Source organism: Colletotrichum destructivum, chromosome 2 (assembly GCF_034447905.1).
Source record: "Colletotrichum destructivum chromosome 2, complete sequence".
In the NCBI taxonomy this organism is placed as follows: domain Eukaryota; kingdom Fungi; phylum Ascomycota; class Sordariomycetes; order Glomerellales; family Glomerellaceae; genus Colletotrichum; species Colletotrichum destructivum.
Window position 1 is genome coordinate 4402618 of NC_085897.1, and position 22008 is coordinate 4424625.

Sequence of the window (22008 nt, forward strand, 5' to 3'; positions counted from 1 at the left end):
GTATGCTCCGACACCACACTGCGTCTTCTTGGGACCCATAAACGTGCATGGTGACCCCCCCTCCTCATCCCATCCTCGCTCGTACACACCAAAACAGTCGAAGACGTTGCATTTGCAAAGCTTGGCGAAATATATGGCCCTTCCCTTGGATCAAAACATCTTCGAGCTCGTCTATGGTGACCACAGGCCAGGGTATTATTCCATGTACTTTGTCCTTGGCTCGTTACTGTCCCGAGTGAGTGCTACGGCTCTTCGCTACACCATTGCCTACGGTCATCTCTACTTCGACGGTATTGTTACCGGTCGTATTGCTCTTGCGGCGTCAATGTTTCATGGCGGCGGCGCATCTTAACTGAGCATGGCATCCTGGCCTGGACTGAGGGAGAGCTTAAGATCCCGGGGTAAGCTCAGGGAACACACTGTTGGGACGGACCCGTTCATTCATTCAGTGACCCGTGGGCAAAGTACTCTGCCATCTCGTTCTAGCAGCACCACCTCTGTACCCATCCGGCGGCGAATTATCCGGCCAAGCAATCGAATTGAGCGTGTTTTTTTGCTGTGGCGGACGGGATGTCGTAGAACCGGGATGAGATGGGTACCTCGAATGTGACTGCTGACTGCTCAGGCAGACTCAGCATGAGGTCCACCCCCCATGCTGCTCCATCAGTTGAAGCCACATCATCCATGTGTGCCGCGTCCCGAACAGTGTGAGGCGCCGAGACAGAGCCCCATAGCCCGCTGCATCGTTGAGCCAAAAAGAGAATGGAAAATGGCCTTGTGTAGCCAGTATGACGTTGCTCCGGCCATTCGCAACATCCCGATTCGGACCGCCTGAAGTGTGTCCGCACAGTAGGAAAAGTCCCCTGGGCATCGTGCACCATCAGACGGAAAGGGTTCTTGTTTCGAAGCCGTCCTCGCCAAACTCTGTAAGTGGCATTTGGGGAACTTGAGAGTACCGGTCGTCTACTTTGGGAGCCTGTTCCATATTTTGATGTCGGCGGATGGTGCTAGTTTTCGTTTGTTGTGTCTTTGGCGCTGACCACTGCTAATTAATCAGTCTGTGTGGCGAATGGCGTATCTAAGTAGAGTTCTTCTCTCACACACGGACCTGTGTTGATGGTGGTGTGTGTTCAACTCGCAGTGGACCGCCGAGTAGGCCTTAAGTGAGGGTCGCTCCAGCCGCCTATTGGAGGTGATGAAGGATGGAGCGAGAGACACCGATCGTATGAGGCCAGTGGAGCCGAGAGACATTTGCGTCCAGGAGACCCGCCCCTACCAAAAGAGAGAGAGAGAGAAGAAGGGGGAAAAAAAAGGTGTTTCGCCCGAATCACCACATGACATCATCTTTTCGTGGCGGTGCGTTCTGTCTCCAACTTCAACACGCATCCCCGGTCCTTGACCAAAGTGAAAATATGGAGATGAGATGGATGGGGCGAGCTTGGGCCGGGTCCCCGAGCTCCGTGTGTGAGAAGCTTCGGTATCCGGGACTCGGGAAAGTGAGAAGACGGATCGCAATGCAGGCCTCCCCATCACCATCCACTTGACGGAGAAATTGGGCGAACAAATGAAACTCGACGTTGATCTCCATCCATGTGGCACACAATAAGAAAAAGAAGAGAAAAAAAGGGGGGGAGGAAGGGAAAAAGGCAAGGGAGAAAATAGAAAGGCATAGCCATCAGAGTTACAGCCCATGCTGAGAGTCCCATTTTGGCTGGTCACCAATGTCGTCAGTGATGCATTTGACTTTGACCGTCGGACCTTGGAGGGGTGGATTTTGGATTCAACTCTGCCGACCCATGCTTGCCTTTGCCCCATCTTTGTGTGTTCAGCAACTGATCACGAGGTCGATCCAACAAGAATCCTTATCCCGCGCATCGCAACCGCCTTTTGGCTTGCACACGGGGAGGCGTGTAGCAGCGTGTAATGCGAACGGCAAAAGTTGTAGGGGGATAATGACAGGATGGAAGAAGAACATTGGGACTACAACTACCGACGCTTCGTGGATTTCTGGGCCTGGGACAAATGCCCGCCAGCCCACTATCCATCCATGCTGATGCTGGCGAAAATTTGCCTGGAAACAACATCGTTGTCGGGTCCATCCCTGCAATGAAAAAACGCCATCGGTGCGGGCATCGAACAGTACATCGTATACCTGTAAACAGTTCCAATGCTAAACTCACCCTCTGGGTTGGGATTCGATATGTCTCCTTGGCTGTAGTGCCGCTGCTGATTTCCGCGCTGCAAATGGAGCACAACTAGAATCTTTGTCATGCTGAACACATTCCGCTGTGTCGTGTGTTTGCAGTTTGATGCCTCGTGGTAGGTATCTATCATTTTGGTGCTTCAACCCCACCAGCACTCCCCAGTGTTGAAGCACTTATTATTTGCGTCCTGAGGTTGCAATCTCATGCCGCTATCTGATTCGCTTCTCAGCTCCGGATGAACGTCCGACAAGGCGTCATCGCCCAGAAGCGACCGTTGTCGAGGTTGATGACAAAGGGACTGCTGCGATTGCTCTGATTGGCCTGCGACTCTCCTGTCAAGATGAGCCGAGTCCTGGGATGAACTGCCACTCCATCTTCTTCCTCCGAGTCCCGGTGTTCTATTTCGATCCCGCCCTGGTCGGTCTCATCTTGTCACACGCACTCGCGGCCCAAGAATTAGAACCCCGCAAAGCCCTCGGAGAAGCATGATATTAGCTGCCTGCTAATCAAACCCTCTCGCGCGGCGGGTTTTGCAGTCTGTAGACGAAGCTTCGAACTTTCGACATTGGTTAGTGGGTAAGGAGGTTCGTCGAGGTCGGCATGACGTCAGACTTTCTCCTCTCTAACATCCCCGCCTCATCCTGAGTAATTTAGTAACAATCTCGGCCACGCGGAACGCGTGCCCAGCCATGGGGTCCGAATTGATATGAGACGGTCTGGACCCTTATTACCAAGTCGAGATCGTCATGAGGCTGCTGCTGATAGTGCCCGAGCCTCGCGGCCCCGGTGGTTTTTTTTTTCTCTTTAGCGTGGCCACGGCGCTTTGGAGGAGTCTTCTCGAGCTGGCTTCCGCCGGCGTCCAGAACGAATCGCCAGCTCGGCGATTCCATTCTGCAGGGGCACTTGTCAAAATCCAAGTCGGACCCAGTGCCTCCACCGAACCATTGGAACGTGCTGGGAAAGGCCGTGGCCAGCTGTCGCTTAAGCCCGCTTCGACAGTAGATCTTCTTCCTCTTGACGCGGATGCAAGCAGGGCCAGTTGAACTCCCTCATAACCATGAGAGTGAACCCGCTGGCTCGGATAACCGAGTGAAGACCTTCTGTCTCGCTTGCTGCAAGGCGTCTTAGCACATTAGACACCTTGCGCTAGGCATGGAGCAGCTCGGATTGGACCTTTGATGCTGCAGAGAATTTCAAGAATATATCGGTCATTTCCCTATGCATAAAAGCATCCCACACAGCCAAAGGCGGAGATGGCGGTTGAGCGGTTCTCTGCGGGACGGGAGGCAAGCGCCCTGACAATCGATACCACGGAGATTGCACCCCCTTCAAGCATAGACTAGCCGAAAAAGAGGCGCGACGAAAACCACGCTGCCGTGGACTGCTCGTCGTTTTGGGAATTTAGTTGTGTCACCTCAGATTTCTGGATTGATGGACTGCCTTTGGGGACTCCATGGCCAATGGGTGGGCGTCTAGTCGGGACGGGAGCCACGCCACGTGCCGAGACCGGTGCGGATAGTAATGACAGTGACAATGGCAACAACGGCGCGTCAGACTAAGAGAAACGTTATCGACACACTGACAGCGCCATATGGAGTAAGCAATGTTGCTGTGTCATGATCGGGTTGGCCTGTCCTGGACCAGAGTAGTAGCAGAATGGTCAAGTTGTAGATGATCGAGGTCGGCACATCTAGAAGAGGTGGGGTTGAAATGTCGAGTAATTGACAGACAACCGCGATGATAAATTGCACTATGTGCAACTTTGGATGCAGGTCGAAAGAGTGCGAATGCGCGTGCGCCTCCCTGCCTGCAACGAACCCTATGGCAGCCAACGAACCCAGTGTTGCAAGATATAAGACCAATTGGTCATCGACGACATTGGGCTGCAGTCGTTGCCGACGAGATCCAGCTCCCAGCCGTCGGCTGACCTAGCCGTTGCTGCGATAATCGACTGAATGATGAGCATGAATGTTCCCATTGTTGGCAGCCCCCGCCTGGGCAGGTCCCGTATGTCGGCATCATGCTCAGACGAGCATGTCGGCTACCCCTAGCGTCTAGGCAGTGCGGCGTGCGAGGCCAACCAACCGTCAGAGGCGCGGTGGCCCCTATTGGCATTCACCATGCCATCGGGCATGACCGTCTCGGTGTATCCTCGAATCCGTCAAATGACCCAGAAGACTCTGCCCTCGGACACTGGCCGTTCGGGCGAATCCGTACATGGCTTAACTTTAGGTAGCTTCTACACCTCGTTCAGGGCGCTTCGAGGTTCGATGTGGGGGGCGAAACGGAGATTGCACAGCCACACGGCCCAAGGGTCCAGGGGTCTTTTCTGGCGCATATAGATCGGGGTTGTGTAGAATTGCAAGTCGCGATGCAGAGTACATACTCGGATGCTCCGCACGTAGCCGTGAAAAGCTGCTGTTCTTTCTGTGCCAATTGTCGGACATGGGGGTTTTTCCTTTCTTCTTCATGTAATGCTCGCTGCCTCGGTCCATTCGATGCGGAAAGGCACCCGAGCTGCTCGGCACAGGGTAGGTTGCTGGCGGACGCCATCGGAGCCATTGTAGGCTATGATAGTGCGGAAGCGAGACATTGTCAATGCAGTGAAAGCAGGTCGAAGATCGGCGGCTTGCTGTTGGTTGTCTCGGTGCAGTTTTGACAGTTGTAGGGCCGAGCCCCGGTTTGGGGGAAGAAAATAGGCATCGTGCTCTCATTTGGGAGCAAATGTGCAAGCCCTCCTCTTCACATGCGTCGTAAATTCGGCCGATGAAGAACAAGGTCTAATGAATCATCTCGCGTGGCGTGGAAGATGGAGGGAGAAGCAAAGAATGGTAATTAATTGCAAGTATGGTGTCCGTAGAGTAGCTGGTATTTGATTGATAAAACGCGGCCTTAATTCAAGTGAAGCTTATGCCGAAGATCAGGGGGCTCAAGGTTGAGGTAACAACCATTGATATGCAAAGAAAGACTGCGTGCACAAAAAACAAAGAGCGCGAGATGAAGTTGTACAATGCTCCGGCGGCTAGCTGTAAGGTCGATGAGTCTTCTCTCCTGGCGGCGTTGGGGCAAGGAATATCTGCCTGCCAGAAGCGCGATGGGGCAAGAAAGAACCGATCCAGGACGCAACAGCTTAATCAGACGATACCCACCCAACCCACATCGCGCGGTGCCGGCCAGAGGGTTGGTGGACTGAGGACCGCAGTCTAGAGAACATGGCAATGCCCGGGCAATAGGCAATAGGCAATAGGCAAGGAATCCGGGAGAGATGGGAGAGATGGGAGCACGGCAGAAATGCCAAAGAGAAGATGGGGAAACCGCAAACATGCATGGCGCGGAACTGATATCAGATCGACAAGGGTGGACGGGCAGTGAAGAAAAGAGAAACAAAACTGGTGGAGGGAGTGAAGGGCCCTAGGGCAGACGAAGGATGATGTGAATCGAGGATGAACGCATACAGATACGATAGACGATGGCAAGGGCAGGCCAGGGCAGGCCAGCCAGGCAGGTTGGCTAAGGTAAGGTGCGGATAGGTAGGTAGGTAAGACTGGTAAGGTAACGTGGACCATCACCTTCCATTCCATTCCAGGCGTGATGAAGACGCTCTTACGAGGGTTTCGTGGACCGTGATGTTTTTTTTTCCACATCTCAATTAGAGTTTCGGCAACATGTCTTCCATCGTGCACCTGCCATGTCGTAGCAGTAAGCAGGTACGAAGCCTTCTTGTCCAATTCCGTCGTCGAAACTCGAATGGTAGGCACATATGACAGAGCACAGACAGCAACTCGGCGCCGTACTTGACGCCAATAAATAATGATGATGGGAAGGGGCAGAATACACAATCCAATTGAGGCAGGCATGCCGACTTACAGGCTACCACCAACCCAACTCTTTGGCGACCGTTATCCGTGTCTGCCTATTAGTCTCCGTCCCCCTCTCCAATTGTGTCATCTGCCACCATCTGTCCAATTCCGGGAAAGCTATGCAGTAAACGTGCAGACACCTACCTACCTACCTACCTAGGCAACCTAGGCAGGTAGGCAGGTAGGCAGGTGGGCAGCAAGGCAGTGAGTGCACTATCGTCTCGCTTGCCGGCCAAGAGCGGGCGGGACAAACGGCAACGACGTCGAGCGTCGGTCTTAAAGATGGTGCAGCGCAGAACTGGCAGAAGAGACGAGGAGAGAAGGGAGCCACGCCTGACCAGCTCCGTTTGCTGGGGGCCGGAAGGGAATAGATCCCGAGCACCAGGTAGAAGTATTAGTGCTGCTTCAGAGAGACGAGGCATGGGTCTGGTATGCGGAGTCATCTCGCGAGCGGGTTTGCTCTCACCTTTCTTACGCAGCGATTATCTGACCCTCTCTCGCAAACCCTCCGAGTCCGCAGCGGCTTCCTCCTGTCCCGCTCTGTCAGAACATTGTCAGCCGAAGGGCACCGCCGCCACAGCCAGCTACGTCTCCATGGATTAGGTAGTGTGCCCCTATTCCCCTGTATGTCCCCCACTCTCCGAATCTCTGTGCCCCGAATCTACTGAAGTTAGAAGAAGCGCCGGGTGTCCGTGCAGGGAAGGGCAGAGTATTCGTACGTGTAGGGCGGCTGGGTAGAGAAGAACGACGGTGCGATGTGCCCACTCGTCTTAGGAAAAAGGGAGCAGTACACTGGAGGATGCAAAGTGTGAGCCGTGATTGAGGTCGCCACACTCGACTCGCGCCGGGCTGGGCCGGGCTTGACTGGCGGCGATGAGTTGCCGTCCCTGCCTTACATCGGCGACTATGAATACCTACCTCTACAGCAGACCACGAACGTCCAGCACACAGGCATCGAAGATGTACATCGTAGAGCAAGAAACCCAGTCGAACTGACCTCACCGACGTATTGTGATGCAACCGATAGACTGCGAGTCGTGGAGAAAAGGTTTGGCGGCGTCGCCTCACCTCCCTCTTCCCATCTTCTCACGCCTGGATATGAGTAGTGTAAATGATGCTCGGTACGTATCCATACTTTGGTACTTTGCGCGAGGGGTGGACGGTTGCCGACTTCTTTCTGGGTGTGTTAGTTATGTACGGAGGGCGTTTGTGTAAAACAGCCTTGTCGACACATCTCATCCTGATGGGGAGGGGGGGGGGGGTATGAGGGAGGATCAGTGGGTGGAGTGCGACAAAGTTCATAGTCGCGCTCTAACAATTATTTCTCGAGGTGGGAAGTCGGCCTGACAAGGGAGAGGAGGAGAGAGACGATGTGGAGGGCAAGAGCGAGTGGAGGAAGCGGCCGAGGAGCAAGGCCTGTCCCTGTCCACACGCACACACGACAGCAGCAGTCACAGTACAGACCACTGCACCGCTAGAAGAGAAGCAGAGGGAACAACAGCCCTCATGTGCATGCAGTCCAGTCCTGACCTCGCAAGTACCTAAGTACTGGAACCTCGGACAGCTGGCACTTCGCGCTGTCGACCCGGGTATATGCGACCTCCCTTTCCACTTGACCTAACTTCTTTTTCCTTAGCCTACCTAAGAAGCACCAGCAGACCGACCTCACACATCCATTCATACACATCGTCTTCCTGTCCGCTTTCTTCACCTTAGGTACGGTATAGATACCAGTCACCCAGGGCGAAGGACCATCTTCGATACCCGAACCTACCGACTCTATATCTACATCGTACTTATGTCTTCTTGCCCGACTCGACTCAGTTGGCCTTCGATCACCTCCTCCCTCCCTCGCATTATCTACAACCTTTTCATTTTATTTTTTACCGCCCTCTGCCTTTCGGCGCTCTCTCCTCTCCACAGCACCGCATGCTCGCTCAGCTCTGCATTACTTTGCTGCTCAGCTCATTCGCTTCCCCCTCCGCCTGCCTACTTACTCCCATCGAAACCCCCACTACGAAATCCTTCCCATATTTGCCGACACATTTCTCCTCATCCTTCTTCTTCTTCTTTTTCTTCCACTCCTCCTTCTCCTCGTCCTCTCTTACTCGCATTTTCTCCAACTCGATTCGTTCAGCCAGCAAGCCAGCCGGCCAAACACCTGTCCATCTACTTCAGTGCCGGTGTCTCTTGGCCCAGCTACCCTTAGCTCACACACACACCACACCACACCTCACCTCACCTCACTCACCTCAATTCTACCGCCCTGTGAAGAGCGAGAAACACAGAGAGAGAAAGAGTACGTACCTCAGCTACCTGACTGCGTTCCCCAGGTAGCGAAGCACCTCGTAAGGTACCCCGACCCCGAGCATCCTTGTGTACGAATACACCAAGACCGACCCATTGCCCATCTCCAACAAACCCAACACCCATAGCCATATCCCACACACCCTTGCCCATATCGTCGCAACCCAAGGCCCCATCCTTCTCTCCAAGGAGGTCCCAGACCCAATACCACGACCCATACCCATACCCATCAGAGGTACCCATACCCACGACCCAGCCCAAAGGGCACCGCACTTCACCCCCCCCGCGCACACACACAAACACACCATCCTTACCTGACCCTCTGTCTCCAAGCTACAAGCGCGCATACACACACACGCACGCACACGTTCATACATTAGATACCGCTCATCCCATTCATTCCCTCTTCCCTTGGAATCTTTACGCCTCGCCTGGATTATCTGTCCCGACCTCCAGCCACCCTCCTCTCTACTCTTGCCTCATAATTCCCTGGGTTTAGAAATCGCCCATTCTCACGCGCCTTCTTCAACGTTGACCACTCAGCTCACACTCACCTCACCACCAGGCAAGCAGGGCAGTCCACCAGAAGCGACCACGCGCACTCGGATCGCACAACGGGATCCCGACGCCGCCGGCGAATCATCCTACACCAGCTGCGTCGCTACCTCGGTCGTGCGCATATGACTCTTGTCAACCATAGTCTTCGCATTCCCTCGCGCGACTCTTGACCAAAGCCGCTACATCCGCAGGCTCCGTCTTTTTGCGAAAGCAGACCCGACATCGACAGAAACGCTTACGGCGCATCTAGGCCATCGTTGCTCCGCTGCATCCTGGTCTGCCCACTTTGCTTCACACACGTACATATCGCGTCCCCACTGCGCCCTCTAATATACCGCTCTCTCCCCCACGGACGTCATACCGGACCAGGCCATCTCTTCGACCTGCAGTATCTTGACTCTTTATGCCAGCAGCCATCTGACGCTGCCCATCACCATTTGAGGCGCGGATTTCCCACGAGATCTCACTCGCAACCGTTGTGTCACGCCTTTCCGATCTATTCATTCGTTCATTATCCCATCCCTCTATGAGGCACCAACCCGGCCTTCCCCCACCTGACCTACGCTCGTTGAGAAAGGCCGAGACCTAAACAGCTGGAACCGCGACGAGCAACCCACCAGAGGCACTGCAAGTGAGCAACAAAAGACGGTGAGGATTTCGAGTTTGCACTCGCTCGCCAGAAGGATACTGGAATCAGTTGGGAGAGACTGCCCACCCACTACTGTTGAACACTATTCCGGAACCGCTGTCGCCTGGCAGCACGCATATTTTGCTGCCGTCCAAAATGTTTCGCCAAAGGTAAGCCCATGCCATGCCCCTTTCCTCAATGCGCCGACAAAAATAGCTGGTGCGACCCGTCTCCCCGCACAAAATGCGCGTCGTTGCGCCATCTCGAAACCTTTTTGCGCCTGCCTCGGACTTGTGCTGACTCGTGTGCTCCTTCATAGAACGAGCGCCCAAAAACCCGGCGATGAACTGCTGGCCACCTTTCGAAGGCAGTTCCCCGAGGTAGCTGTTACGACCACCGGGCCGGCCGATGCTCAAAGCGCTGCTGTAGACCATACCGCCATTGTTCCGTCCATTCCGGGAGTCCAAGAAAGGTCAGTAGTGATCCCGTCGTGAGGTTTCGGCGGTGGCTGGCTGTTGCTGGCTGTCGAGTTTTATTCTTCTCCCCTGTGGCCATTGTGGCATCGCACCCGTCACACTCGCCAGGATGAGTCCAGCAGGCAGAAATGGGGGTGTGCTCGCACGTGGGCCGATCACGAACGCACGCCCATCCGCGGAAGCAACCATGAACGAAGCTTTTATTTTTTTTATTTTTTATTACTTGTCCGACTCAAGTTGCTAACGTTAGACTTCCCGCAGAAGCCACAGCCTCAGTCATGAAGCTTTCAGGGACCAAGACCCGACACCCAGAGCCACGAATGAGCCTTGGAGATTCACCCCGTCTTTGCTAGATCCAAACTCTTTCTCCTTTACCAGCTTCGCCAATGCGCCGCCCGGGTACTACACTCCAACCCCGGGAGGCACCAATACCATCTACCACCCGCAAGCCGGCGACCTGCACACGCCCACGCTGGGACTCGGTATGGGCCTTGGGACCCCCTTATCGATGCCCACGTCGGACGGCGCGATGAACTCTGGACAGCCCATGATGGACCTAGCTGGGTACCACCAAGGAATGCATCCTCAGCAGTTCCAACAACCCTTCAACCCGTTCATTCAGCCTCCCGCGCCTCAGCAATCGTTTGCGCCTTCTTCATTCGTGCACCAAGACACCGGCTACGAGACCATGGAGCAAGATGGGTCGCCGATGAACTCCGATCCGTCTGAAGAGCGCATGGCTTCCATTGACAGCGCCTTTCACAACTCACCCATGATGGGTTTCCAGGGACGGCAAATTGGAGGAATGCCCATGGCCGTAGCACTCCCACCGTCTGCCGAAAAGTTCCGTTTCCACGCGACTCTCAACGCCCCTACTGCCATGATCAAACACGCGGATGAGATCCCCGTGACATACCTCAACAAGGGCCAAGCGTACTCTCTCTCCATCATCGACACCAACGCAACGATGCCTGTGGCGCCAGGCACCAGATTCCGCACCTTTGTCCGCATCTCCTTTGAAGACGAGCAACAACGACAGAAACCCGGTGTTTGTTGGGCCTTGTGGAAGGAGGGTAGAGGCACGAATGAAGCCCACCAAAGGGGCGGAAAATTACAGGCCGTGGAATATGTCGAAGCGGGGCAGCCGACCGAGGGTGACGACAAGAGAACACGCGTCGAGTTGGAGTCGGCCTCTTTTGACGGCTTTTCGGTTGTTTGGACCCCCGGTATCAACGGCGCCCCCGAGTGCAACATCGCCGTTCGCTTCAACTTCCTGTCCACCGACTTCAGCCACTCCAAGGGAGTCAAGGGGATTCCTGTCAGGCTGTGTGCCAAGACCAGCACATTTCCCCCGGATCCCGCGCAGCCAGCCGCGGACGCCAACCCCGAGATCTGCTTCTGCAAAGTCAAACTGTTCCGTGACCACGGCGCCGAACGAAAGCTCTCCAACGACGTGGCCCATGTGAAGAAGACTATCGACAAGTTGAAGCAGCAGATTGCGCAAGCGGAGAGCGGCATGAAGGACTTTGGGAAGCGCAAGAGGTCCACTGCCACGGCCCAAGTCAAGGGCGCTGACCAACGGCCCGGCAAGGTACAGAAACACAAGAGAACATGGTCCATGTCCTCAACCAGCTCAGCCGGCGGAGGGGCCCGCCCTCCTCTCGAAGAAGACTTGCACTTCAAGCTCCAGACCCTGCAAGACATGTTCACCAGCACCCGGCCCGTCAGCATACTCTACTTACGCGGCGAAGACCTTGACGACCCCGACCTCCATCCTGTTTCACTCCCTGGAGAGCAGACGGACCTCACCAAAGTCGAGTCCCGTGAGGGTCCCGCGTGGCAGGCACGAAGTGGCCGTAGCTCCGTCGCAGGCTCGTCCCTGGTTTCGCCTTCTCCAAGCTCTCTGTCTCTGGCTTCTCAAGCTTCGGCAGTACCCAACCGGCAGTGGTCGGGTTTCGACGGCGAAGGCTCGGGAGAGCCTGCTTCCCGACAAGGCTCGGATCAGCCAACGAAGGTCACCAAAACGGACGATGCTGGTAACTTGAGCGGCTGGATCGAAGCTCTGGGCGTGGACCCATCCTACCGTCCGCCTCCTGAGCGCGTGGCGAGGCCTGCCGCCTGCTTTTATGTCATTCGGCCCGATACATCCGAGCCGGAGAGGCGGGAGTACTACCGCGCGATATACCTAGCCCAGAGGAGCTTGAAGGACTTCAACTACCGTTTGGCCGTTAAATGGAACCTTGATCCGTCCAGGGTTTTGCGAACTGTCCATGTCCTTGATCGCGGGCTCGAGGTCGAAATGGATGACGATGTCATCCAAGAGCTAAGAGAAGGCCAGGACATGATGCTTGAAATCAAGGAGGTCACACACGACGATTCGGTCCAGCCCAAACGCGAATGGGATATGGCCGTCGATCCCAACGAGGGTGATGCAATGGACCATTCATCCACGCAAGGCGGCTACGAATTGCGCCTCAAATTTTAATACCACATAATTGGATTCATCTCTACTTCAAGCAACAAACTTCGATCGGATTCGGATTTAGACGGGATTTTGATACTTGTTGCCGGGTAGGCCATGGGGATACGGGCGACACACCATACATACACACACACACGCACACGCACACGCATGGTTGGATATCGCTCCGTTGGCGTTGTTGATTTTGAGATACCAAGTCCCTGGATGGGCTGCTTCTTCTTTTCAACTCTTCTGGCCACACACACATGACGTGGGGCGGAATTATGATTTGGGCATTTAGATCTGGTCACATTGGGCAATCGTAGCAGCAAAACACACAAGATATCCCACCCCTCGTAAAAAAGGATACTAGGCACCACTTGAAAGGTCTGTTGGAATGGCGAGGCCAAGTGAAGAAAATATGGTGGAAACAAGGTTGGAAGGGGAAAACGATAGTCGGTTCTATTTGGCCTTCCATGGCTCTTCGGACATGTCAATAGTCCACGGTACGGCTTCCCTGTTATTATCTATTTTCTCGCAGCGACCATTCTCTCCCCATACAGCTTGGTCATTAACACTTTGCTTTTCTTTTGTTCAACGGACTACCAATGTACTTTGGCTTCCTCTTTCCGGACTAAGGCTGCCGGGGCTGATTGGCGAAGCAGTGCAAGCACCAAAGAGGGAAGAAGGACGACTGATAGACAAATTGGCCCCTGCATTGCATGCACTGTCGCTTATACCGTAGCAACATACCCACTGATTCCTGTGGTCTGCGGACCATCCAGGAACCAGAATTCTTCACACTTTTTTTTTCTTTTTTCGCATAACCTCGCTGCAATCTCTTCGCGCTTGCATCGAGTGGATGTCAATGACGACAACGGAATCGGACACGGAATCCCGTAAGACACTTGTTTGGTTGAGCTCTCATGACGGTTCCACACCAAAATTACATACAACAGTGATGGATGACCTCGGACCAGAACACCAAGGAGCACTATCGACGGCGTCGGGCACGATGATTGGAGGCAGGTCGTGTCGTTGCTAATCTCGCGTGGAGAGTGCTCATTTCCATGACAGGAGCCACTTGGGCAGCGTTGAAACGGCTTGCGACAGGCACCTTGACTAGCTCCTTTGGCGGTCTAGACCTCTGTCATCGCGGGTCTACGATATGTTAAATTTGGTCGTTACAGATCCAACGATGCAGAAGATGGAGGAACACACCGCTCGCTCAACACCAGACCGGTTCCGAACTTTGGGACGGTTGGGTCTGGGGTTACCCGAGAAAGAGAGGTTCGACAGGGTTGAAGGATGGCGGCCGTCACTCTCCAGCCACACAACGTGTCCATCTGATCCGTCTCACCATAGCGCCGCTAGAGGAACCGTTCGAACGCCTTGACGCGGCGCCGGGCCGAAAGAATGGGGTCTGGGGCGTCTTCGTACCCCCGAAGGGTGTTGGACAAGCCTCTGTTCACTAGAACGGGAGGGGGGGCTAGAGGGAAGTGGCTCACGAGACCAATCACGTTGATACTCTGCGCCCTAGGGATTCGTGCGATTTCCACTCGTGAAAGACGGCGATGGGTCTCCATCCTCCTCCATCTGGCCCGTTCGGTTGGCAGCCAGCCGGTTGACGAATGACGGACCGTTGCCGGACTCTCACCCGATCCGCTACTCGACAGAGGCACGAAGACGGCCGGATTCCGGCGGTTCCGTACCACTTTGGCGGCGGTATCAGTTACAGTTACCCAGGGAGGCCGCCCAGTTACTACCCTTACGATGCTGTACGTCAAGCCACAGCGATCGGCATCCGTCCCACTACAAATCAGTCGGGCAAGCACGGCAAGCCACTGGCAGTGTGGCGAGTGCTTGCGCGTTCCAGGATCTGGATGCTCCATGGACTTTGTTGTCTGCTCGTTTCCGGGCGTTTCCTCCGACGATCCGTCATCCTCTCTCGATTCCGGTCATTCTGACGAATATACCTCTGTACAGGCAGACAACCCACAAGCCCCAAAGCCACACATGGTGCCACAATGGCTGTGCAGCCACTGCACCTCACGGAGTGTGCCTTGATAATGTGACAAGTACGGATGGATACGTAGAATGGTCCGGAGAGACTGTTCGTCATTTGGAGAGGCCGTGTGCGGGGAATTCGGGGGGGGGGGGGGGGGGGCAGGGGGGGCAGACAGCAGCCGTTATTGCAGAATGTGACCTACGTTCCTTTGCGGCTACGAGAACCTCTCCAACTCCATCGAATGCAACTTTGGGGCCTGTTGGACAATAAAGACATGCCACGGATTCGACAGAGAACCAGCCAGCTTCAAAGATGAGTCAAGCATCTTTGCAATATCTATTGCTCTACTCAACACGAGAGTATATTATACCGGAGCCAGATTGACTACAGGTCGTGGAAGTCAGTCGGGGCCCTGTGCCTGAGCGTAGCTAACAGTACATGGGGGCATCTTGCGAGTACGTACATGTGCATCATGCAAAGAGCGGCACGAGGACATGATTGAAAGTCTACGGGGGTGGGGTCAAAAGCACAGTTTGCAGACTACCTCATGTACCGATACATGACGGGATTGAGGAGACCAGAGCCGGTGGAGAAGGGACACTCGCCACAGCGCAGCATCGTCTACCTGTGTGGCGGAGAGGGGCTTGAGTGGTCCAAGATACGAGGAGACTGGAACCGTTTGTCTCTTTGTCGGTGGCTCAACTGTCGTCCCCGATACGGATATACAGGCGTTGATCACAGATGACGGAATCGCGGAGACTCAGGGAACAGCAGAGGGAGACCTCTGTAATGTTGCTTGGATGGACGGCCGCATTACTTCCCTCTGATGTTTCCTGCTGCACGCAGAAGTGCCCCGGCAGTGCATCATGCAGAGAAAAGGAGGGCTTCACCTGTTGGACTCCGAATGACCTCTCCAAGTCTACGTCTCGACCAGATATGCCACGATTGCGTTGCCACCAGCCACAGGTTTGGTGCCACCCACTGCTTGATAAGATACTAGTGAATCTTTGCACATACACCCCACCACGAGGAGGAGGAGATCATTACAAGCTAACCACTCAAGCTCGCCACATTCTTCAGGGGAAGCAGCGAGTTAGAACGTTCCGGACGTCAAGACCTCAGCTGGCCAAGGGTTCAGTTACCCCCCCTTCGCATAGGACAATTAAGGTTAGCGAGCCAGCGGGTTGAGGCAATGGTTGGCTTCCATCTCCGGCGCTACACGGGCGTGAAACTGTAGAGACGTCGTCGATCACTTGCTACGTCAGGCATTGAGGGCGGGTCCCCCCCATTACCCCGACTGACATGAGTGGAAACTTGCGTGGCTGAAGTGGCTGAGTGAATGCCAAAGCAGACAGTCATTGCCGCTCCCTTGGAGCGTTGGCAAGATGTGTGGGAGAAGTACGAGGTCTGACTGGCTCCAGCCCTCATATGCACTCGCCACACATCAGGAGAAATACGTGCGTGGGCTCGTGCAGCCCGTCAGCAGCATCCGGGCGCCCAGGGGCTAAAGTGTCTCCTGGGGTCTCTTTAGAGGAAGTCACTCTCTATCAAGCCAGGAACAGCGTAGCTAATTGGGCAGCCAGGTCCTTACACAGATTCCAGACTCCTGGGATCACCGAGGAGAGAGGGGGTTGCCACGAGGGGACGGGGGCATGGGGCCTCGGGAGGGTATGGTGGAGGGGGTCCCATCAGAAGAGGGACGGACGCCCCTCCAGCCCAGAGATATGGGATCCTCTCGTCGCAAGGTCGAGCGAGAGGATAAGAAGCGGCGGCACCCCGAGAAAAATCAGGTTCCCTGATGCTGTTCTGTCGGTACTGATGATGGGCAGATTATGACATCGTCCTCATCTCTTCTCCCTATGATGGCTCTTTCTTTTGCGAAGCAGCACCGTGCCGAATAACCTCCTCTTCTTGCCTTCTCGTTATCTCCATTTCCTCGTTCACCCCCCACCCCCCTCCTCTAGCTCTTCTCCAGCCACAGCGAACGGGAATCGGGCCCCTTTTGTCTGGTAGCGGAAGGGAAGGCATGCTTGTCTTCCCACTGGGGATGTCGACAGCGAGCCAATCGCGATGGCATAAACGGCTTGTTGATTTCCTGATATGGCAGTCTCGAGACAGTCACTACATCGGAGGAGATCTTCCACGGTGTCCCTCTTTTCTGCGGCCATCCTCATGCAGGACCTGCCACCTGGGGTTGAGAAAAAGAGCGAACTAGCAGGCGTGAAACTCGATGGCGAGTACGCAGGTAGGTGAGGGGCCCCTAGGGCTGCGGAACTTTCTTTCCCCATTCACAACCCCTTCGACACCGACCCGGCCCATGTACTGCTGGGGGAAAAGGTTCCCATTGTCGACCGACCGTCGAAACGGCGATCCTTGATGATTTACCGGCCATTCTGCGAGAAAGTACCTCTTTGGAGATCTTTCGGGTTCATTAGCCCCTTGAGTCTCGCCCTTACGCAGTCCTTCCCTGGAGGAAGTGTGGACAAGAGACGTGAGGAGACTCGAGACCACCAGGGAACAGTGGAAGACAGCAGAAACAAGCGTTTTGACTGGTCAATGGAGAGGAGGGGACACGGAGGAGAAGCGGTAAGTCGCCGCCACGTATGGGAGACGCCTGCACGATGCACAGACGGAGAGTGGCATCTTTCTCCCAGCGGCATGCATCAGCCAAGAACACCTGGAGCCATCAAAGCTCCTGAAAGGGCTACCAGGGGGGGCTTGGGGTTTGTATCTGCGTCTGCGCACTTATCTACTCGGGAAGCGACGGCGATATGGCGGCAGAAGCAGCAATGAGTAGTAGATGATCGGCATGGTTTGGTCGGAGAGGGGAGTCTGTCATAGTGCCGAGTGGTATCTGGTCCAGAGGTGATATGGTGTCTCCCTGAATTCCCCCTGGCTTTTGCATCCCTCGCCTCTTGAGGAGAGGCGAGATGACTGGCGAGAGTGGCCACGTTCAGTGGGCGGGGATCGGCGGACCCTGAGAGAGCTTGGGCGGGCGAGAGATCGGTTCCCATGATCATCATCAGGTCTCTAGGGGGGAGATGACGGAAGAAGAATGCGAGCGACGGAGCGTTCTCAACGCCCTCCCTCGGCAACAAGTCCAAAAATGATTCTCTTGGGGGAAGACTGAGAGCTTTTTGCCTCCGTGGTTTATGACGACGGCAAGCTTGCGGCTAAAGGAGCACAAGATCTGCATATCCTTTTCTTTTCTTTTCTTTTTGGAGCTGAGAAAGCGGGGAAGTGTCCCTCCCCTCTCTCCCCTTTCTTACTTATTGGAATTTTCTAGGCTGCGCTCTGGTTGACGTTGGTGTTTTGCTGCTCTACACATACCCGATCAACTAACTCTGATTTATATTTTAATCAACCATGTACACACACCTGTCCATTTGGCCATCTTAGACCGTTGGGGAAGAAGTAAGAGACGTAGTCGAGGCAGTTTGGATGAGTTGAAACGAACGGTGATGACCGCTAGGGTTACTTTTCAGGTGAGAGGAGGCGATGGTGATCGGCGGGATCGGCTGTACGTCATTGCCCGGTTTTCCCCCCCATACCTCGTGGCAAACTGGGACTACGGCGGGGTCGTTGAGAAAGTGATTTAATCCAAAGGGTGCCCCCCATCTTGCTTTTTTGACCGACCTGTCTTCTGATGGTTTTCTGTGATGACGACTCAAATGACAGCCTAGCTTGACGAGACAGATTACCAGAAGCGAGATGGTAAAGATGACGACTGCGACGATAACAAATGGGACGGAATATATTGCCGACAAATAATACTACGAATCGATATGAGGGTTTGAACGACAATGGGAATTGATGGTCTAGATGGATGGATCTGGCGGTTGGGCGTGAAAAAGGTGGACAAGACGGGGAAAGGGGTGTCAGATGGGACAGAGCGGCACGCATTATTAACGAATATTACGACGAAGACTACGACCAAGAATGCGACCAAGGTTGATACGGGGACGCAACAAGAACTTATATGCCCGATTATCGTTCCCGATCTTCGAAGAACCTTGGAAATTTGGGATGACGGGACGACTGGCTCGACACGACCGCGGCGGCACCTCTGACCGCGATAATTACGAACGATTTCGCGACAAAGCAACGACCATACAAATGAAGGACGAAAGGAGACGGTAGTAGTGACATGGACGTGGCGATGGTACGTTGCGAGGTCACTAAAGGAGGGGGGGGGGGGGGGGGGGGGGGGGGGTCATGTCTGCGGCGGTCAAGCCACTACAACGCCATGGAGAGAATGGAGAGCGAAGACAGGAGGGGTGAAATGGGCTTGGTTGGGTAGGTTCTGTCTCTTTTTTTTCTTCTGTCGGATGTTTCCAGTCGTCACGGCTATGCGGTTGGTGCGGCAGTCGTTCGTTTACTTTGCATCGACATGGTTGCCGGCATCGCCAGGTCTGCTGCGATCTAGTATCCGGCCTGCGTATCCTCACTCCCATCACCCATCACGAGCAGTCTCGGATTCCTGGAACGGCTCCTTACGATGCCAGACTCTGTTCCTTTACCTTATTCCTGGAATAACCGAACGCTTCAATCTCCTAGGCGGACCTCAATGAGTCTTCGAGACCTTCCTTTGTAACCATGCGCTTCTGTGGAATAGAATTGATCGCGCGGAACGGGGCATGTCAGGGTCCAGCTGGTGAATCGGAGTCTGTTGGGTAAGGTGATGAAGGACGACTGGGCGGTTCAGCATAGCACAGGTGTCGCCGATTTCCTCCATGTCAAGGGCAACGAAGCGCTCTAATGATGGTGGTGGTGAGGAATGAGATGAATTTTCGATCTGAAGGGTGAGGCGAGGAAGTGCTCAAGACCTTTCTTGAGTCAACCAGACGAACGTTTACGAACGTTTAGTATCGATCATGGTGTTAAATGAGGGAAATACTCGTCCCGAGAAAAGACATTGGCTGCCGGACGACAAGAACATATAACGAACGACAGGATGATGACGAAAGGCGGAGGCGCGGGTTGTTCAGTGATGCCATGCACGGCAAATTCATCACAGCGAGCGCAGCGCAGCGCATTTGGTAGTTCTTGTCTCATCTGTTTCCGTGACATGCCATATGAGATAGGAACGCACCCCCTTGTTCATGCTCCATCCTCCTCACGAGTCTCGATGGTCTTATCATTTCGTTGCTTTAATGTGACGAGATGCCCCTCCCCGGGAGTTCTGAGCGTCGATCCTCCCTTGGAATCTTGTCGGAAAAAAAGACTTGTAATTATTTAGCATGTGTGTCCTCTATTTATGGCAACCATATTCATCATTCGTGGCCTGTTTTCGCCCACCCGAGAACGCGCCGAGCCCGACGCTGCGTGCGGCGAACAGAGCCCGCGTCTCCCTGCCTACTCTCATTTCTACAGCTCCGAGAATCAGAGACACACGTCGACGGCCACCCAGCCGGATTGGGCGGTTTTAAGATCCGCATTGTGGTATATCGGCGCTACGACGGCGCTGCCCGGGGCGTCTTCTCGTTACTAAGGGGGTTGCCGAGTAGGCGGGCGTCACTTGCGGAGAGAACAGTGAGCTTCGTCGGGCTACAATTGGGCCTGATTCACACACTGCCCTCGCGGAAAAGAAAAGGGGTTTGGGTGACGAATAGGAGGATGTCGTAGGGGGTGGAAGTAAAACCGGCGTCGACGGGCTGCGGGCCTCGCGGGGTATTACCTGAAGTTGGCGAGAGCATGGGCGATTTTTTTTTTCTTCTCCGACCACGGACTGGAAGCAGGCGGTGGCCACGTTTTCTGATCTCGAGAGTTCGGCTGGAGTCTCGGGTAAGCTGAGAGAATATCACGTCGGCCGAAGGGAAGGGGATGAAGCCGGTGTCCCCTGCCATCTGAAACTCTAGGTTCGGCTTCCATCCAAGTCGCACATGTAGCCATGCCCATCCAGATCTTCCTTTAACCTTGGAAAGCGGTGCTGTGCGTAGGGTTGTTGTTGTGTTTGCAGCAGGTGCAGTTTGGGTGCAAACATTGCAAGCGAATGCCTTTGCGAGAAGGAAACAGCTCAGCAACAGGATTCTTCTTTGCACCACGTATGCAAGCATAGAGGTGGACTCCGCAGTGGAAGAATGGAGTCCATATTTCATTGGAGGCCTGTGAAGACTTGTGCCACTCTGCAAGCAAAGGAAAGGCGTCTCCGTCAATGTTGAGCTTTCCTGGATGCATGACAAAGCCTTTTGGCATTGAATCCAAGCAGTCAACTGTGACAGCCTTCAGATTAGGCAGGCGGTAAATGCCCTGAAGGGTACGGTCTGAGATAAGAGCAAGGCTGATGAGAAAGATCTGCTCAATGTGCTGGAGGAACTCAAAGCCTGCTGGGGTAGGCATGGTAAGGGATTGATGGAAGGCGATCCCATTCTGTCCGAGGTCGGTGAGGAACGAGGGGATGAAAAGGTCGATATCAGCCCGAATCCAAGCTCGGATGGGGGCGAGCGCCTTCCCTTGGACCATACCCTCTCGCAGGGGGACGCGAGGGAATCTTCGGTGGACAAGACGGCAGATTCTGCTGTCAGCTTGGGAGATGGCGCGAATGTTGTTGAAGCGCTTCTTGAGAGGCTTCATGCCCGCGTCGTCCATCTCGACGGAGAGCTTGGTACCGGATTCGTACTTGTACTCGACCCACCATCTGATGCTGACGTTCGGATCGTCGGCCTTGCCGATGAGGGCATCCATGACGTTGAGGACAATGTCGTAGTAGAGTTGAAGGCGTTTTTTCTTGGCGGCTGGCTGCAGATGGAGCTGCTGCATGGCTTTGGTGGCCTCGATGGCGTCGGCGGAGGCCATTCCCACGGTTGGTCTGGTTTTCTTCTTGTGGTGATGGCGATGAGACTGTAGATTGTTTGTGTATGAGGGCAAGGACGAAACCCCAGAGGAAGGAAAATCTTTTTATACGTCTTTACAGACGGGACGTTGGGAAGGAAGGGACGAGTGAGGGCTCTGCTCTGTCGTTCCTTCCGACGGAAGAGATAGAGGCAGGTTGACGGATAGATTCGTATATATTGAATACGGATGAATACACAAGTGGAGAGTGTTTATGACACGCAACTGTGAGGGTTTGGAAGCTGGGATGAGGGAACTTGGAGATGGGAAGGATGGAGGATCACATGAAAAAGCACTGATCGAGCAATATCCGAATAAGAAGTAGATAGAGGGAGGGAGGGAGGGAGGGACATGAAATAGAGCCGAATGAGTTTTAACACGATACTGTTCACTGTGAGAGTCGTAGAGGAACCGTGGTGTGTCGAGATAATATCTCATTTACTACCTGGCTTCGAAAGTCTTTGGCCTATTTACCCGTCATCGCATCTGAACCAAGTCCCATCTTCCATGAAACCTTGTGTCAAGTGAGGGATTCAAGCGCAAGCCAACTGCCAATGTGGCATGGTTCCATAGGCCCTTGATCCCGTTTTCCAGCAAAAATCAAGTCGAAGTCTGCCGCCGCTACTCATAAACAACGGCAACACGGGAGACGGAAACATAGGTATTGAGACCACC

At 54.4% G+C, this 22008-nt stretch overlaps 3 protein-coding genes across 3 annotated transcripts; 1 reads left to right on the plus strand and 2 right to left on the minus strand.

Annotated features, from left to right (window-relative positions):
- Nucleotides 1-145: 145 nt before the first annotated feature.
- Nucleotides 146-1591, minus strand: CDEST_03536 (uncharacterized protein). Its single transcript, XM_062919695.1, has one exon. The coding sequence runs from the start codon at nucleotides 879-881 to the stop codon at nucleotides 519-521; it is 363 nt and encodes a 120-aa protein (XP_062775746.1). The 5' UTR covers nucleotides 882-1591; the 3' UTR covers nucleotides 146-518.
- A 6155-nt stretch (nucleotides 1592-7746) lies between these two features.
- On the plus strand, nucleotides 7747-13436 carry CDEST_03537 (Putative CP2 transcription factor, transcription factor CP2). Its single transcript, XM_062919696.1, has 4 exons — nucleotides 7747-8412; nucleotides 8937-9727; nucleotides 9877-10029; nucleotides 10295-13436. Exons 2-4 carry the CDS (start codon nucleotides 9714-9716, stop codon nucleotides 12516-12518), a joined length of 2391 nt encoding a protein of 796 aa, XP_062775747.1. The 5' UTR covers nucleotides 7747-8412; nucleotides 8937-9713; the 3' UTR covers nucleotides 12519-13436.
- Nucleotides 13437-20412: 6976 nt separating this feature from the next.
- CDEST_03538 (uncharacterized protein) lies at nucleotides 20413-21297 on the minus strand (the record flags this gene model as incomplete). Its single annotated transcript, XM_062919697.1, has 1 exon — nucleotides 20413-21297. The coding sequence occupies one exon, from the start codon at nucleotides 21295-21297 to the stop codon at nucleotides 20413-20415; it is 885 nt and encodes a 294-aa protein (XP_062775748.1).
- Nucleotides 21298-22008: the final 711 nt, after the last annotated feature.